At 46.4% G+C, this 17,863-nt stretch overlaps 1 protein-coding gene across 2 annotated transcripts in view; it reads left to right on the top strand.

Annotated features, from left to right (window-relative positions):
• Window positions 1–11,718: 11,718 nt before the first annotated feature.
• The window catches only part of LOC119379358 (tyrosine-protein phosphatase non-receptor type 23), a 94,330-nt gene continuing 88,185 nt past the window's right edge, over window positions 11,719–17,863 (top strand). For both annotated transcript variants that reach the window (XM_037648666.2, XM_037648664.2), the window contains exon 1: window positions 11,719–11,848. In XM_037648666.2, the coding sequence (XP_037504594.1) occupies window positions 11,762–11,848 (87 nt within the window). In that variant the 5' untranslated portion in view covers window positions 11,719–11,761. The remainder of the gene's footprint in view (window positions 11,849–17,863) is intronic.

Genomic DNA, 17,863 nt, shown 5'->3' with positions numbered 1-17,863 from the left:
GAAGGGTCTGCGCGGCGAGCAGCGCTGTAATATTCGGAAAACGTGATCGCCGCGGTCTACTGTACGGATTAGCGAGCTTGTTTGGCGGGTGTAAAAAAAAAGTCGCAGCCTGTTTACGGGCCCTTTAAAGTGCGCCCTTCGCGCCATCTCGCTGGTGATAACAGGAACACGCTTAAGTGCCACCAAACTCCGAGTACCGCCAGCGGTAGATGGTGTATATAAATACCTCGCCGTTAGCGTATTGAAGAACGTGCGCTCTGTGGCCGAGTAGTTTAGCGCCGCGCGCTGTGGAGCGAGGGGTGGTGGGTTCGATTCCCAACGACGAAACTTTTTCTTTGTCATCTATTAATGCACATTTTACAACGTCATATCCGTGACGGAAATACGTCAGTGAAGTCTTTGTTGACCCCGGCCTAAAACACTTTCGTGTTAATAATTTCAAAGGAAGACGTGCACGACATCTATTTACGACAGGAAAACAAAAAATGTTATTGTTTAAGGTGGTAGGCCGCTCAAAAGAAATTTTTTTAAAGAGCAGCCAGGATTTAATCACTTTTTCTTCAAAATAAGCGTGTCTAATTTAACTTACCCAGCCATTTCTAGTGCAAAATATTGATTATTTATTTATTGGGAGGTAATCTTTGTAAAAATTTGCATTAAAAGTAATAGTCACGCGAGCCGTGATAAGTGATTAATGGGTGGCTTAATTCAGTAAAGCTTTGGCATTTGTGTAACTAAAGGGTGGAGCTATGCAGTGAACTAGGATAAATATTATGCAGTAAATATCAAGGCAGTAATGTTAAAAAAACCGAAAAGGTGGGGAAAAAGCCAATTTAGACTGAACCTGTTTGCAAAATCAGCTGTAAATTCAAAACTATTCCATCAATTTCTTCTATTCTAGTTCACTGCACACATATATATGTTGTAAATTATTATACAAAATTTCAGTTAAAAGTACACACTGAGAAAAAAGTTATGAAAGTTTGCGTCACGTGATTTGGAACAAATCCTTAATTTGAGAAAAACGTAAACAAAGATTTCAGAGCTTGTAAAAGGTGTGCGTCCCCCTTGTGGCCGTTTTTAGACATTCAAAAACAATTAGGAACACAAAATTATATTTAATGTATGTAACAGTCAAAATACAATTTATAAAGTATTTTGAATGTCATGAACATAGATGAAACAACACTTACTTTCGGAACCAACGCAATGTGGTTTCGGTTTCGCTATACGATCATTGGGTATGGAAAACTTGTTGTAACTCGCAAACTAATGACGATAGGAGGATAATTTTTGTTGCAACATATTTTTAAATGTTTGGGCGTGCACAATAAAGAAAAAACTTAAGATCGCTCTCGCAAAAAAAGAAAAAAAAACTTTTGAAGGTGGCCTAGCGCACAGGCACCAGCAGTTGAATGTAGCCGCGCAATTGTCACGCACACTTTGCAGAACACGGTATCTCCGCTTATTCTGTAGCCTGGTGAGTCTAGTGTCCACGGTTGAATTAACAGACACCTCTGTGCCTTTTAAAGACGATAGCCTTTCTTGGGGAACTTAAAAGCAGATATTTTGGTCTGTCTGTCTGTCTGTCTTTCTGTTTGTCTGTCTGTCATCCGATTCAGCCACCCGGCCAAAGTTTAACCACTTTCTGCACGCCCAGCAATCTTGAACTGGTACGGCCGTTGATACTTGTGGACATTGTCGATCAAAAAGCATATATTACGCATATCTGAGGCGCAACGTCAATACGTAAGTATTAGGTGGTGTGTTCCTTTACTAGAAAATACATAGATAAGTAATTCTAAAGACCCTAATGTTTCTTAGGCTGCGCTGAAAATGCTAGTGTTTCTTAGGCTGCGCTGAAGATACAACGCTATGAGCCAGATGCGGCGGTTCAACATAGAGGAGGACTCGTGTAGTACGGTCAGCACAAGACTATCGTCTTTCGACAACATTTGCAGCGAAGCACGCAGATACGTGGGCAATTTTTTTTTTTTTAGCATGACTGAGAGGGTAGATCGTGCAGACATCCAGATCGCTAAAAGACCAGGCAAGGGGGATTCTTCCTACTGGCCGGGCCGAATCGCGTAGAACCAGTTTCTCACCAGGTAGTTTTTTTTTTTTTTTTTTGCGAAGAAAACGATACAAAAATGAGGATTGGCTTCGCTGCACTAAACCGTGGAAAGTGCTCTAACCTCTCCTGTCTTCGGTGCAGTAAGCGTCTCTGAAATTTAAAAAATGAGCGCAGGTACAAGGGAGCCCATGAAAAAAAGGCTTTGGACGCGTCGGTGGGGGTTTGTTTACACCTATTGGCGTCTACTGCCGAAGCGTTGGAACGCGGTCTCCGTCCCAATCCGATGATTTAGAAAAAAAATGCTGCTCTCGGCAGTCGCTGCTTCACTCGCAGGAAAACTGAAATTATTAATTCCACAAAACCTCGGCGAACCAGCGTTTTCTGCTTCTTCTTCTTTCTTTCTTTTTTTTTAAAGCTGCTGCCGGCGTGAGCGGCGCAGAGGAGGAGGCCATTTTCTAATTCCGGTTATCAGAATCCATTACTTTCTCGACCAAAATGCATGCTTTGAGCGCGTTTTTTTAATTTTTTACTGCCCCATCTGTTCAAGCCAAAGTGAACTCAGCAAAATGATTCAGGGTAGCTTAATTTCTCTGCCCGCAAAAGCTTTTTTTCAGCTTGGACGAGCCCAGCTCGTCTTCGGTAGCGAAAAGGTTAAAAAGTAAACGATGAGCTAAACAAAAGCCGCGTGCTTATATTTTTCTCTTTTCTTTTGCTCTTCACTCTCCCCTGATGGCTCTCCGCATTTTCGCATTCACCAACCGCTCGCGCCATGTCAGCGCGGCGGCGTATGCTCACCGGTGCGTGCCGGTGCATCCCGACAACTAACGTCCATGTTAAATGATTAAACAAACCCTTGTGGTAGCTGTAGTAGTTAACGGTGAAAGCGTGATCAGAGAACGAGGTGGAATAGCCAGAAGAGCGTCGCATATTGGACGCAGAACTTGGTCGTCATCCCGCGGCATGTTAAAATGTGATTCAACACCACGGCCGGACTAGAGGGAAACGCAAAGCGCGTCGTGCCGCCCCGGTAGCCCGGCCGCGATTTTTCTCGGGGCGAGCGCGTGAGCGGGGAACGCGGTGTTACAGCCAGGTGAGGCAGGCGCGCGTCGCAGAGCTATTTTTCGTTTGGATTAGCGTGATGCTATGAGCGAGGCAGACGCTTATTTACGACGCTTGGGCTAAGATCGCCACCTCGCGGTGTGAGGCATTGACAAAATTGAGCTTCTATTGAAAACGCGCCGAATGGGACGTATGTACGTGCAACGCGTTGCAGGTGCTAATCGCGGAGGCCACTGTAATGACGAATTACTTTACCACTCCCAGAGGACAACACCACCCCGCCGACCGGGAGAGTGTTTGTAAAGCCTCTAGAGTCTGTGACCGTGGCGCAGTCAATAAAGAAAAAAAAAAAAGTGACCGTGGCGCAGTGGATAGCGTGCCCGGCATCTGTTGTTGCTGACCGAGCGGTCGTGGATTCGATGCCCGTTGGCGGAACGTTTTTTCTTTGCCATATCTGATCGTGTAAATTTTTTCGACGTCAATTCTGTGACGGAAATACGTTACTGAAGCCTTGGTGGACCCCGGCATAAAACACTTTCGTGTTAAAAACAGCAGTAGCTAGCACCACTAGCAATAAAGAAATACTTGAAGGTTTCAGAATCAACTCCACGCATTACGCAACTTTGTAAAGTGAATGTGCATTAGTGGCGGACATCAGGGCTTAAGTTTGGGCGTTTCCCAATAACATGAAGTCATGTTAAGAGGCATTCAAAATGAGGTTTAACGTCCTGTCCAAAGCCTTCAATGCTCACATGTGCCAGGTTGTACAGAGCTGAGGCGAGCGCACAGCGAACATTCTGCTAGAGCACTGCACGGGCACTCTTTATGAAGCCCGAGCCCAGCCCGGGCCCGGCCCGGGCCCCTACTTATACGTCACGCGAAGACAGTATGGTTGGGTTTCGGTTTCGTTGTTGCGCTTTTTTGCTTATTTAAAATTATTCTTCAATTTGCCGAGTATTTCTGCTATCGGGCCCGTGACAGGAGCGTCTCAGGAACATAAAAGCACCATTAGTTTGACACGGTCAAAAAATCGCTGGAGTTGGCCTTTAAGTCCTAGGACGCGAGTGCGATTCCCGTGGCCACGGCGGCCGCATTTTGACGGGGGCGAGATGCAAGAACGCCCGTGTACTTATCTTTAGGTGCACGTTAAGAACTCCAGGTGGTCGAAATTAATCCGGTCCCCACTACGGCGTGCCTCGTAATCATGTCGGGGTTTTGGCACGTACCAAGGAATATAAATGAAATGTTATATGGCACATGGCAAGTCATTACAATAATAGTATCGTGAAAATAAAACATAGCAACAAAATTTATTTAAAAGAAGTGTACACCTAACATGAAAAAGCGGGTAGAAGCAAACCCGGGACATTGTCTTTAATGCTCTTTTCCACACTCCCGTTGGAAACATTAATTACACACTTTTTTAAAGAAGCTGCTGATTAATAATTTGTTGCAGCAAGATAAAAAACGTTAACGTTATATATGGTGAACAGCCACCAAAAACAGATGAAATATAAATCGTTCATATTCTAACGTCGTTACGGAAACGTAATCGCCATGTACAATATAATCATTTAATCAAGCTGCTATATACACACCATATTTGATGCTATTCCAGATGAAAGGTTTCACCCTTCTAAGCTCTACTAAGAGCCAGCTCTTTGCCCGTGTCACTTCAGCTTAGCAACGAATGCCTTAGACCATATGCAATGCACAACGTTTGCGTCTGCTCGAAGGCCCGACTTAGGACTTATGAGTGGGCCCGAGTCAGGCCCGGCCTGCAGCCTCAAGCCCGGGCCCGGTCCAGGCACGCGGCTTCAAGCCCGGGCGGCCCGGCCCGGCCCGCGGGCCTGGCCGGGCCCGGGCCCGTGCAGTGCTTAGAGTTACTGTATATGCTACCTTTAGGTATTGGCCGCGAGGAGTTACGGAGTCGCCCTCTCTCGGCCACGCCTCGATTGCGTGCTATAGGTAGGATACTGCCGGCGCGCTCCCCATAGGTTTTGCTGTCGGTGCTCTACAAAAACACCTCGCGGAAGCCCTCCAGGGCACTTCTGTAAGTACTTTCGAAAAGAACTGTGTTCTTTACTGTCAAAATAATCATTTTCGACAAACTGAAAGCACAAGATAGTCTACAGTCACTGTCTCTTTGCAGAAAACCGAGCACCCGCTTCACGCGGTCACTGCGTTGGAGACCCCTGAACCGGCCTCTTGCGTGAAAGGTAGTCACTCGCTGAGTGCAAACTATGTGAAATACCTCGCTACTTTGTTAAATACCTCGCTAGAGTACACTGCCTGTATAACCAAACGGAGCATAACAGAAAGAAGCCTCAAGCCTCAAGTCGCACGGGTTCGCGACGACTGACGGTGCCTCTGCATGTATGAGCGTCTGCATGTATGTTCGTACTGATGGTTTCGCTTTTGCTACGAGCGCGTTTTGGCACCACGCCGTGAACTTTAGGCCGCAAAATATGAGAATTTGTGTGTACACAAACAACTACTGTTGCGCGAACGCTATCAGAGCAGTTCAAAAACAATTTCGTTACAACTACGGCTTCGGTGCGTCTATGGCAGCTTTGTGATGTGCCGTCCCGACGATTCAGTGTTTTTTTTTTTTTTTTGCTCTAAATTCGTGTACGTTTCTATGTCATTTGACAAGTTGTCTCGCACTGCGTATTGATCGGTCTTTTCAGCGGGCAAATGCCGCTGCTTCTGTTTCTTTACTCAGTGCATTCGTTTCGTTTGGTGCTCACACAAAACGTGAGCAAATGCGACGCCTTTTTTTAATGCTCCTTAATTATCGTTCCTTTTGCATTCCAGTGAACTTGCCGCTCTTTGTCTACAATAAATTCATAGACCAAAGCTTTACCACTTCGAGATTGCTGGTGGAAGGAGAAGCAGTCTACGAGACCGAGCATGTTGTAGCATGCAACGCCAAGGAAAAGAAAGAAAAGACAGTAACGTTCGCCGGACTTGCTCTGCAAACGTCGGCTGTGAACTAGGACCCACATGAACTTGAAATAGCGGTGAATAAAATAGGAGTTATTGCAGGAACCAGAAGCCGCAAAACAGGATAGTAATTATTTTGCGAGTACCCCAGCAATTTTGGCAGCAGTGTCGTGTCTAACGCCAACAGGATGGCATCTTTCCCACGTTAATAAATGAGGCTCCAAGAAAATACATGGGGTTGGAGAGGCCCAACGTGGGTTTGAGAATATGGCACAAATAAATTTGGGCTTTTTAGCACATTGTGTTGGCGTCAGGGGAACGCAAGCTCGACTGAAAAAATGTTATTGCCAACATAAATGCAGCACACAGCCGCAGCATTTGACTCTCGCTAGTCCACCAGCAAACGTCGCGTGGCTTATGAAGGCGAAAGCCTTAGATGCCTCTTCAACGAGAAGATTGACCGTCGGCAGCGTCAAGACGAGTGAGGCAAAAAATAATCGTCACATGACGTCACCATATTACGTCATGACGTCACAGATCTAAATTTGTAACTTCATTATACACCACCATGACGTGACATAACGTGATGTCACATGATGACGTATTCATAAGACATGGTCCCTTTGCATTGCCTCCGTGATCGTTGGGCCGATCACGGAGGCCATGCAAAACTTATGTAGCTTATGAAGGCGAAAGCCCTAATTGCCTCATCAAATGGAAAGATTGCCCGTCTGCGTCCCGCGTCGGCGATGTCAACACGAGTGATGCAAAAAATAATCGTCACGTGATGGTGTCACCATATGACGTCATAATGACGTCACAGATCGCCAAAATACGTCACGTCATTATGACGTCACATAATGTGACGTCACATGATGACGTATTCAAACGTCATAGTCTCTTTGCATCGCGTCCGTGATCGGTCACGGCGGCCGTGACACGGGAGGATCAATATATCGACTGACAAGAAGAAGATGGCTTTCGCCTTCTAGTCATCTTTGGCGAATGCATAAGGGACACTGTGAGTTTTTTAGTTCAACGTATCTATACAATGACTTCGCATCTGCAGCCGATTTTGTGGACGCTGAGCACGGGGCCGACGGGGCCGCATCGCACGTGGTGAAAGGTAGCACCTTTTCCATCCTGTGGCAGATAAGCATCATTTGCCGGTGGGAAGCGCGCGCGAGCCATCGTCTCATGCAGTGCGCGCTGTCTGCTACTCTCCGTATATCGCAGGCCTTACGCAGTAACGAAAGTCTTCGTCGCGGGAGTGCTTGTTGCACACGACTCGTAGCCGATGGCTACTTGCCGGTTCTTAGCTTTACAACCCATGCTATCCCATGCTTCACGCAGTTCCTTGTCCCGCGGTTACCGGTGTAGGCTGACACTGGGCTCCGTTGCGTAAGCGCGGCACTGCGGCACCGAGCGGTAGAGCCCCATGTTCGTCGCCTTCGGAGGCAGCCGCTCTATTACAAAGGTTTCAATTGAGTAGAAAATGAGAGAAAACTTCCGAATTTGAACAGACCGCAGTGCATGCGGCACTTGAAACTCGTTTTCAAAGCACGCGGCAGCGCTCCACAAGCAGCCGACGCGGCCGCTGAGACCACAGGTCCATTCGATTCACCCTGCACTACCTGAACTGGTTCATGGTGGTGACGTCTGAGTTCCGTCGTCGTGCAGGGAACGTTTCAGAAAGTGCAGCAGCAACGAGATGCCGAAACGAATACGAGAGTGCAGATGTCGAGCAAACCCTCTGCTACGGTCGGTTGTCTCGCGAATTGTGGAGGTTGTGATTCGTAAAAGTCGCCGCCGCTTACGCTGCCTGGCATTTCAAAGTACCGGAAAACGTTCGCTGAGGTATTTGTTGGGCGCCGTTGAAATAGCCACGAATGCAGTCGGCTGCGTCGTCTGCTGCGGTTCCGCCATTTTGTGCTGCACGGACTCGGCACTGCCTCATGAGTAAGTGCAGGGAATTCGTGAACTATCCTTGCACGACGGCTGCACTTTTTCGAAACGAATACCGCGGTGCCGACGCCGCCATGTTGAACTCGTGAAACGAATGCTAGAGTGCCTCGATGTCCTCCTCACCCGCCGCTCCGTAGGGAGTGGAGACAACCGCGTCGTCTGCTACGGCGTCCGCCATTTTCACGCCGGCTCCGATCTAGGGGCGCATTGACGGCGCGCGTGTGAGCCGTTTTCAGGCGGTACGGAGGCTTTGCATAGACTATAATACTGCGGAAATGTATTAATGTGTTATCATGGTTTATTAAATATTTGTTTTGATAGTTTACAGTCTAACAGCACTATTAAGTTCGCCGCTTCACACGATGATATGCTGCTGCCTGAAACTGCTTTTAAACGCCCTGCGACCGGTTGTTGGAGTGATAGGTTATTTACTTTAAAACGAAAACGGCGTCGTTTGACACCGGTTGATCTTGCTCTGCGGCTGTAAAATAACGCGTTGCTCTGGCTTTAGTGCAGAGCAATGGGTAATTGAAGGTCGAATCAGCATATTACTTGGCATTTCCGCTCTTCAGGAAGACTTGCGCGGCGAAGCTGTGCTGGTTCAAAACAGTTAGTATGCAGCAATGATGATAAAGTTACGTGAGGAAATGTCGATAGTTAAGGTAACCAATTAATAAATGACCAATGAATACGTGATTGTTGTCAGTATATTCTGATCCAATTGCATATTTTTGTTATCTATTATCATTTAATTGTCACACGTATTTGGCAGAACTCCTGAGGTAAAAGATAATCGGATAGCAAAATGACAATTTAATAAATTTCAACACGTAAAATAGCAATATCCATATGCGGCTCTACTTGACAGGTGGGAAAAAAACAAAATATGCTTCACAAAGAGAAACGAAAATACCTCAATTGTGCCTAATACACCAACACACGATTTCAAAGTTTACTGCAGGCTCACTCCTGCACATGTCTTGCTTGCATGCCTATTAGCTCCCTTCGCCGCGACTTGGCACAGGTGCACGCGCAGCCTCAGACTCGCGTAGTTTGAAATTAGCAGCTTTTCCACGGAATTCTTCGTGTTGCTGACAGCATCCTGCCAACTTCGGCTGCGGAACCTGGTTTAGGTATGCAGTCATAACCTTCAGGGGTGATTTCATCAAGAATACGCTCTCGGTCCAACCGGTAACACATTACCAGATCTAGAGGAGACAGCGCGCAGCATGCCGTCCCAGTCTCTTGGCATACGAAAAAAAAAAACAGCTTCGGGCCACGGAAGTGGCTATTTCGCGCAAAGAAAACACAAGGGGAGGGTTAAGGGGAGCGCAAACTTTCGACTGTTTATTCCAATTTTACTGCAGTAGTATATATATATGCAAACGCATGCGCAGAAAGCGAGGCAAACAACGAACAGATAACGTTTTGTGCAATGCAATACAGAGGTATAGACATGCGCAAAAGGGCAGGCTCACAACAATCAGATACCATCTTACTCACAACCTGCGATGCAAGAACGTGCTCTCTGCTTGCGAAAGGAACAATGAAGTGTCACTAATGCATAATAAACCTCGTGCTTTTATGTGAAAAGCTTCCAACAGCTCCCGAGCAGTGGTGTCCCTGCTTCTCCCAAGAATCTGAATTTTATGCAGATACGGCTCACACTTGTGGGACTTGCAGTGGGCCGGCAAATGTGCCCCATCTTTACCTTTTAGTGACAGCTCGTGTTCCCGCGCACGCTCATTCACGCACCTTCCCGTCTGGCCGACATATGTATTGCCGCAGGAGAGCGGAAATTCGTAAACACCGGTGGCACATGTTGTGTATGAGTTTGCGTGCTTCTTGCCGCAGTCACTTTTCTTGTTCCCGCCATTTAGAATACGCGGGCAAAGCTGAGATAGCTTGCGTGGCGCGGAAAAAACAATTGGCACGCCGTGCCTGTTTGCAACCTTCTTGAGGTTGTGTGAAATCCGGTGCATATACGGGACGACCTCAGGTCTCACCGTTCCTCGCTCTTGCTCAACCCCAGCACTGTGGTGTTCACGTTTGAACTTCTGGAGGAGCGACTCGGCGACGGCGTTAATGAGCGTGCGAGGGAAACCAGCCAAGGTCAAGCGATCCAATTGGTTTTGAAAGCCCTTCTGCATGACGTGTGGGCATGACCTGGTTAGTGCAGACTCTAGACAGTGTTTGGCTATGGCCCTTTTCACGGTCTTGGAATGCGCCGACTCGAATGGCAGCAATTCTTGGCAGCACTTCCAACGCAAAGTTGGACGTGGTCTTCCACGTCACGTCCAACTTTGCGTGCGCTGATTACGAATTATGACTCCAAACACTTTCTAAAACTTGTACAGACACGCGCAGAGCTTTATAATGGAGTTTGTTTTCTGAATGCTTTACACTCGCAGCTAAGATATAGCGTAACTTGTAAATTACTTTGTACCACGCTGTTTCTCCTCAACAAACATTCTCCCGAACGCGATGTGTAAGGGAAAATCTTTCAATCGCCACCCTCGTGCTACAAAAATATTGCAGAACAAACAAAACAGTCGCCAACCGTTGCTCGAGTGGTTTGAGCACAGTGGCGCACAGCCAGTGGCGTAGGCAGAATGTTTTTTTTTTTTTTTTTGGGGGGGGGGGGGCACTTCCTTGATCCGACATTGGGTCTGGGCAGATAAGTGGGGTCGAGTGTCATTTGGTGCTCTGTATCCCATGGGAAAAAAAATTTCGGAGGGGGCGACACGGGCACGGTGTGCCCCTCCTCCCTTGCTACGCCACTGCACAAAGCAGTCAGGCATTTCGCGTGAAAGCGCTCAAAGAACGCCGTAGTTACAACCGCATCAAATTCCTTCCGACTACCGCCACGTTGTAGCCACGTCTCGACCCGAACGCTCGGCGTGAAAATGGCGGACAGTGCCATGAAAACCGGTTTTGGCGACAGGAACTCAGTCAAAGGATGTCTCCACTCTCTACGGAGGGGCGGGCGAGGAGGACATCGAGGCACTCTAACGAATGCCGGAGTGCAGCGCCACCGTGAACCGGTTCACGAAGTGCAGGTGAAACGAATGGACCTCACATGATCCTGCCAAGCACGTCACGCCGACGGCGGCGTCGGCGTTTCCAGTGGTGGTCCTCGAGGCCAATACATTTAGGTAGCATATACAGTAACTCGAGTAACTCTAGCAGTGGACTTTAGCAGTGCTCTACTCGCAGCACCACCCGACGTTTATAAACGTTGGCACCACCATCGGCAGACAATGCTCAAGCGTGGCCTCCGAGATTGCGCGCGCGCGCACTCTCGGAGGCTATGGCTCGAGGCTAAGAAGAAGAGCTGCTAATTTGGCTTTTGTAAGCTCGGCGATTACATGTGGAGGGCAGAGTAAATGGTTTTTGAGTTTACACAGCACGTACACAGTAGTTGTAGCACTGCTGCTGACCCGTGCATATGTTAGAAAGGTGCGCTTGGAGTTTCATTGTTGCTCGGAGTTGCAGTGTTGAGCAGCGTTGAGAGCAATTTGTTTTCACGTAGCCTTCATGGGACCTTTGTGAAAGCAATGTAATAAGCGGGAATCAAGGAGCGTACGGTTTTATGCAAAGAATCAAGCAGAAACTTATCGAATGTTTTATGCATCCAAAGGCAAAGTCATTAGCCAACTGTAAGCCATCGATTGCCATCTTTGCCGCTGTTTAGGCGGACAGTGCGTCAAAACAGCCATGGAGTCGGCGCCTCGATTGCCGATGCTTTCCTGTGAATTGAAAAGTAGCCCGTCAAATGCGGAATTTGGTCCATTTCTAAAGAAGGTGAGCATCAAGGGTTTGGTTACTGCAGCTGAACTTGTTACATTTGCTCCTAGCGCCTTGTTTACTCTGAGCAATACTCGAGTAAACATTGCTCTTGGTTACGCGTCTTCGAAATGTCATGATCGCAGCTTCGCGAGACGCTGCTCTAGCGCCTAATGCGTGTTGTTAATGCACAACTTCGTTAGTGCATGCTTTGCAATCCGGCCTTTAGTGGGCGTATCGATTACAGTAAATATTATGGGGCTCGTAATCCGCAGAAAAAAGAACGTCTGCGCCGTGCGCTTGTAATTGGTGTCGAAAGTGTTGAACGCGACTTAACAGCCGTTCTTTTTAAGCGATCACCACTGCACTGTCGTTAATAAAAGCAGACATCCTTGTGTTTTGCTGTTTGTTCATTTGGAGGGCAACTTCAGCGAAGAGAATGTTCCGTAACTCGTTCCTGTGAGTTTACCTATTCATATTCACGTGACTGCTTCCGCGTTTCCCGATTGTTGTTAATGCGGTTTGTTGACTCACAGCGTTTGCATAATGAGTAAAAATGAGGTTCACTTAATTACTTCAGAGGCTTGCTCGCTGCCGCCCAAAGAATTAGACGTCGCAAAGGAGTTGAGCGGAACGAATACTAGATCTCGATCGTCTCGTGTTTTCGCTGACATTTCGTTTTCATGGCTGCAGTTATTGTGCTTTCCGGCGCAGACGCACAGTTACCATAATTATGACCAAACACTGTGCTCGTGCAGTTCATTTGCTCGTGTTCTCAGTTGTCCTTCGTATATAAATTCCGCCGCATTGAATTGATGATTCCTTATCGCACTGTGCTATGCTGTCTCAGTTATTAGTTGCCCGCATATTTTCTCTTCGGACAAGTAAGTTGATGGAGACTGACTTCTTATATGCCTGTAGTAAGAAGCAGCTCTTGGCGTATGAACTCTTGTGCATCGTATGTGGTGTACTTTTTCCATCCTGAAGCAGTGGCATGTCGTGATGAATGCTTTAAAGGGCAATTTTCACTCTTTACCGATACTACCCTACATAGTTCTAGCACTTTTCCAAAAAAATGTTGCTCTGGTTAATTATCCTAAGTGCATTTGCATGTTGCTTGTACGATAATGTAGTGTGTGAACAAGTCGTTCTGATTGTGAAACAGGAGGGGGGCCTATACCTTGAGTGTAATGACTGACAATGCTATAAAGGCTACATCTACTTCTCCTAAACCATGTGGCTATTATGACAGCACTGCCCTTCAGTGGACCACAGCTGTGATTGAGGGTGTGTTGATTACTGTGTGCTAGGCTATGGTCCACTTCAAACACATTTTTGGAGTTGCCTTATCTTGTAAGTGAAGAGAAACTAAAGATGAGACAGATTGTGTATGTCTTTCTTGGCAAAGTTAGTGCAGTAAGGTTGATGTGGTGTTATAACTTTTGTCTTCATTGTTCATTTGCTTTGCATAAACAGTAACTGAATAAGTTCTTTTAATCGTTCTACTTCAAAGTGTGATTTTGCACTTACATCATAGATGCAGTGTCACACCTAAATTATGACAAAAGCATTTTATGGTGCATTATCACCTCTGGTCATTGCTTTGTGTGAGATGTTTATAGTCGTGACACAATTGACTACTGTGGTTTTCATTGCTGATATTTAATGCTGGAATATTGAACTATTAATGTTATCAGTGATCAGCTGTGTGGTAAGAGGCTAATATGCCTTTGTTGGGCAGCCTTAAAAGATTTGCCTAGGAACAAGCTGCTTAGGGAAGTATGAAACAATGTTGAACCTTGGCAGCATTTTTTACCAGCATCTATCAATCTTATGTCTACCATGAAAAAAAGAATCGCTACAATTGCCAACAATCAAACCTAACATGATTTTAGCCAGCACTTGCAGCCCCCCAAAATTTGGAAACTTTAAAACGAGCAACTTACATGATTTATACTAAAGAAGCAATGTGTGCAAAAGCTTGGCAATGGGTGCCTGGACACCGTGGCTTGGCAGGCAATGAGCTAACTGATGCTGAAGCAAGTAATAGCTGCCGTATCTAACACCCCCATTAATGTGAAAATACCGTACTCGTTATGTGACTTCAACTCTTTGTTGACATTGCTCATGGGAAATTGCATAGCAACTTACTGGTCTTAGTTAGGCCACTGGTACCATCACCTGCAGGAGATAAAGTCTTGCACAACTTCTCACTCTTTTTTCTCAATGGGGTAGCTCAGCAGGTAAGGTGTCGCGCTGCTAAGCTCAAGAACACAGGTTTTATTCCCAGCCACGTCAGCTGCATTTTGATGAGGGCGAGATGCAAGAACACCCGTGTACTTTGACTGAGATGCATGTTGAAGAATCTCATGTGCTCGAAATTAATCCTGAGCCCCCCACTACAGCGTGCCTCATAATCATATTACGGTTTTGGCATGTAAAACCCGAGAAATTACTATTGAGACATTTTACCTCCCAGCTAGAGCTAACCACAGTCATGCCAGTATGCTCCACTGAATTCACCTGGGCGTTGCCTTCACTTGACGCTATATGCACTTTATTGGCCAAGCGGGCAGCACAAACTGTGAATGCTGCCTACTTTCCGATACATTGAATCTCCTATTATTGTTATTTTCTTCACTATCTGTCACAATGGAAGATGCTGGTTTTTGCACTCTCAGCCATCAGAGTGCAAACATGGCAGTTGTATTTTATCTGCAGTGTGCGATAAGGCAGTGTCAGCAACTGCTGCAAGAGTTGTTAAAGACTTTTTGAAGAGTACTGGACTAGATTTTACATTTTAAGAAAATGACTGTGTGACATGGGTCTTCCACATACGCATCACATCTTCTTGTCCATATCATCGCACGTCATCACTTTTCCTCCCCTTTCCTTTTTTCTCTGCACAGAGTAGCAGGCCAGAGCACACTAGCTCAAGGCCGACTTCTCTGCCTTCCTCTAATAAGCTTTTTCTATCTCTTCTGACAAAACAATTATACCTTTTTGTTCTTGCATCATTTAAAGTGCTTCCAAATAAGGATCAGTCACTGATTTTTGTAGGTACAAGAACTTTCTGGCGAGAAATTACCGTCTCTAAATTTTGTCATGTCCCACTTTTTAACTTTCAGCAGTATCTAGCGATGGGCAGTTAAAAATTCTAAAAAAGCAGTGCCCTATTTTGACAAGCTTAGCTGGGTTGTCAGCATTTGTCCAACAACAATAAAGCAAAATTTTCACGGCCAAGTCAAGCTCTTCACACTGCCTACATTGCCTGAAGCATGTTGTTTACATGTGCTTTCGTTCAGTGTTATCATGGCACAGAAGGATATTTTGTCTAGCTTGAAGTCTACAATTTGAATCCTGATAAGATGTCAAGATCAGAGGTCTTTCAGAAGTGCTGCTTCTGCGCATATTGTTATACATTGTCTTATCGTGGTAACAATCCCAGCAGCTGGGCCCAACACAAGGTGCAGCGTCCACAACTGGCTCATCATCTTTGAAGGGGCCCTGCAACACTTTTCCAAATAAACATCGAATGGCTTCATTAAAAGAGCTTATTGCCTCACAAATCGACTGCTGCAAAAATTTTTAGAATCCATCAAGTACGAGTGGAGTTACAGGGATTTGTGGCAAGCTTCAAGCACTTTCTCTCTCCTTTCATACCAGCAAGCGCACTGAAAGCTACGCGGGGGGAGTATGACAAGAGGGCAAGAAGATGCATTTATTCGTCAGCGTACATCATGACCTCGAGCACTTTCTCTTCTTTTTTTCTCTTTGAATCTGTGGCTTTCTTTCAGTGTGACTGCAAGCGCGCGCGGCCACGTGGCGGCATCTTGCGGCGGCCGCAGTAACTATGCAGCTCACGATGCTCAAATCAGCCAATGGCCATAGACTTTCTGTTTATGGCGCGGTCATTTGGGTTTATGGCATCATTTTTCGAGAGAAGAGTGAGCAATTTCTAGCTGACTTTGAGAATTAATTGTAAATTACAGGCCGCATTCTGCGCTATAAAGTTTGTCTCACATGTTCTCAGGAGCCTCGACTACCGATCGGCAGCATTTTCTGACCGTGCTGAGACAGTGTTGCAGAGCCCCTTTAAAGCAACACTAAGTCTGATTTGCCACATGGACACGGCGAAGAAGAAACCAATAGCAGTGGCACACTATTTTAATGTAGCACGTTACAACTTCGATGATCTCATACTTTACACACTTCAGTCAAACTTCCGGTCCCCTAGAGACAGAAAATATACAGTCATACCTTATTCACAAGTTCAATACACTCCAGCCAGCAGGTGTTAACGTTTCTAATGGGGCTCTTGAATCCATTCAATATGGTACATACACAGCGAAAACCAATGAGAGTTAAGCCCTTATTCTAGAAATTTCTAACCTACCAGTGTTGAGTGGTGCTTCCTGTCACAACCACAATTCAGTGAAACGTCGACCCCCCCACTCTCCCCCCTGTTTTTTCTTGTTTTTTTTTTCACAGAATCCTCCTTTCCTTTTGATTCACCCAATTTGTCACAGCAGCCTCTCCCCCACCCCCGCTTTTGCAGTTGCCCTCCTCTCCTCCTTTGTTTGGATTGGAGGAGAGGGTACGAAGCATATACACACAAGCGCTAAGGAAATCAGTTCCAGCCTTGAAGAAGACAAGTGCACTTGTCAAAACGTCGGCTCAACCACCCACCCCCTGTTTACGGAGTTTTTCATCAACTAAGTCTGATTGCTGTTCTTGCTCAAAGAGCTTGGCATTGTTTCCCGTGGAGCCCGTACAAAACCTTTTCATCAAAGTAAAGTTAAAACTCAATCTAACAAAACTCGATTTTACAAAGTTCCCGATCTAACAAAGAAATTCCCATTCCTTGGCAGGTACCCATTGGGTTCAATGTTGTCATCAACCCTAAATTAACGAACAGGGATGCAACAGCTGCACCAATTGCGCCAATTTGATACAATTTGTTATTTTTGCAAAGCTGAGCCAAAACTGTGAAATTTGTTAAAACTGCGCCATGCTGCGCCAAAATGCCCGACCAGCTTAAATTTTTCTCAGTTGCGCAAATTTGAGCGAGAAATGGAGGCCGCGTTGGTCATCTGCAGTGTGGGCATCGTCGTCCAATACAGACGCGCAGACCCTAACCCTAACCCCCCCCCCCCCCCTTGAAAGAATAGAAAAAATGTCACTTTCACCGCAAGGTCGAAGCAATGAATGCGATAGCAACAAATTGTAATGTTATACGAAGTGAGGCTGGCAGCAAACTCTTTTGTATCTGATCTCGCGTAGCTCTACAAAACGTTGCTGTAAGAGAATACGGCCGCTTTAGGGAAAGATGCTCATTCTGCACAGTGTCTTCACATTGAGAGCGCAGCACGTAGCAGGATATGGCTGCCGAGATAGCGTGCGCGCCCGCAATCGCGACCGCGCCCTTAGAATCAAAGTTCAAAGTTGCTGCTCGAGCGACAGCCCACCCCCCCGCCCCCCTCTCGCGTCTTTTCATGCTAGTTCATGACGGGCGGGGCATTTCCTCTATGCTTCGATGGCTGGCTTCCCGAGCGGAGTGGTGTTATTGCATGTGCCCTCCGAGCGACGGAGATGGGCTGGGTTGTTTGATATCTGCTTCAGCCGCGTTCGTCACCCGCACTCGCGCGCTTTTACCCGTGGTGGAACATACTATGCACAGGGATATGTTATCAATTTGGACTTTATGCGGGAGATGACGGCAAAAACTCGTCGAGAGTGCCCGTACAGTTGCTATCGCATTAGAAAAGGACAGTAGTTCTCAAATTTCCTGATGCTTCTTTTATTGCGTGCAGAGCGCTTTTTAAGCCACTTTTGCCGCAGTACACTGGTATCTTGCGGAAAAGCATACTAAGGTTTAGAAGGGGCTATTAGTACTAGCTGCCAAGGACACAGCACATTGTGTTCCTTAATTACTCATTCGTGCACGCGCCATGTAATTACGAGTACTAGTATGATCGCTGATGTCTAAAAAATTATTGGCAATCATTTGGAGCTGCTGTGTATGGAGTTGCT

The sequence above is a fragment of the Rhipicephalus sanguineus genome, chromosome 1 (assembly GCF_013339695.2).
Source record: "Rhipicephalus sanguineus isolate Rsan-2018 chromosome 1, BIME_Rsan_1.4, whole genome shotgun sequence".
NCBI classification, from domain to species: Eukaryota; Metazoa; Arthropoda; class Arachnida; order Ixodida; family Ixodidae; genus Rhipicephalus; species Rhipicephalus sanguineus.
The sequence above is the reverse complement of the archived record's forward strand: the minus strand, read 5'-3'. Positions and strand labels throughout refer to the sequence as shown.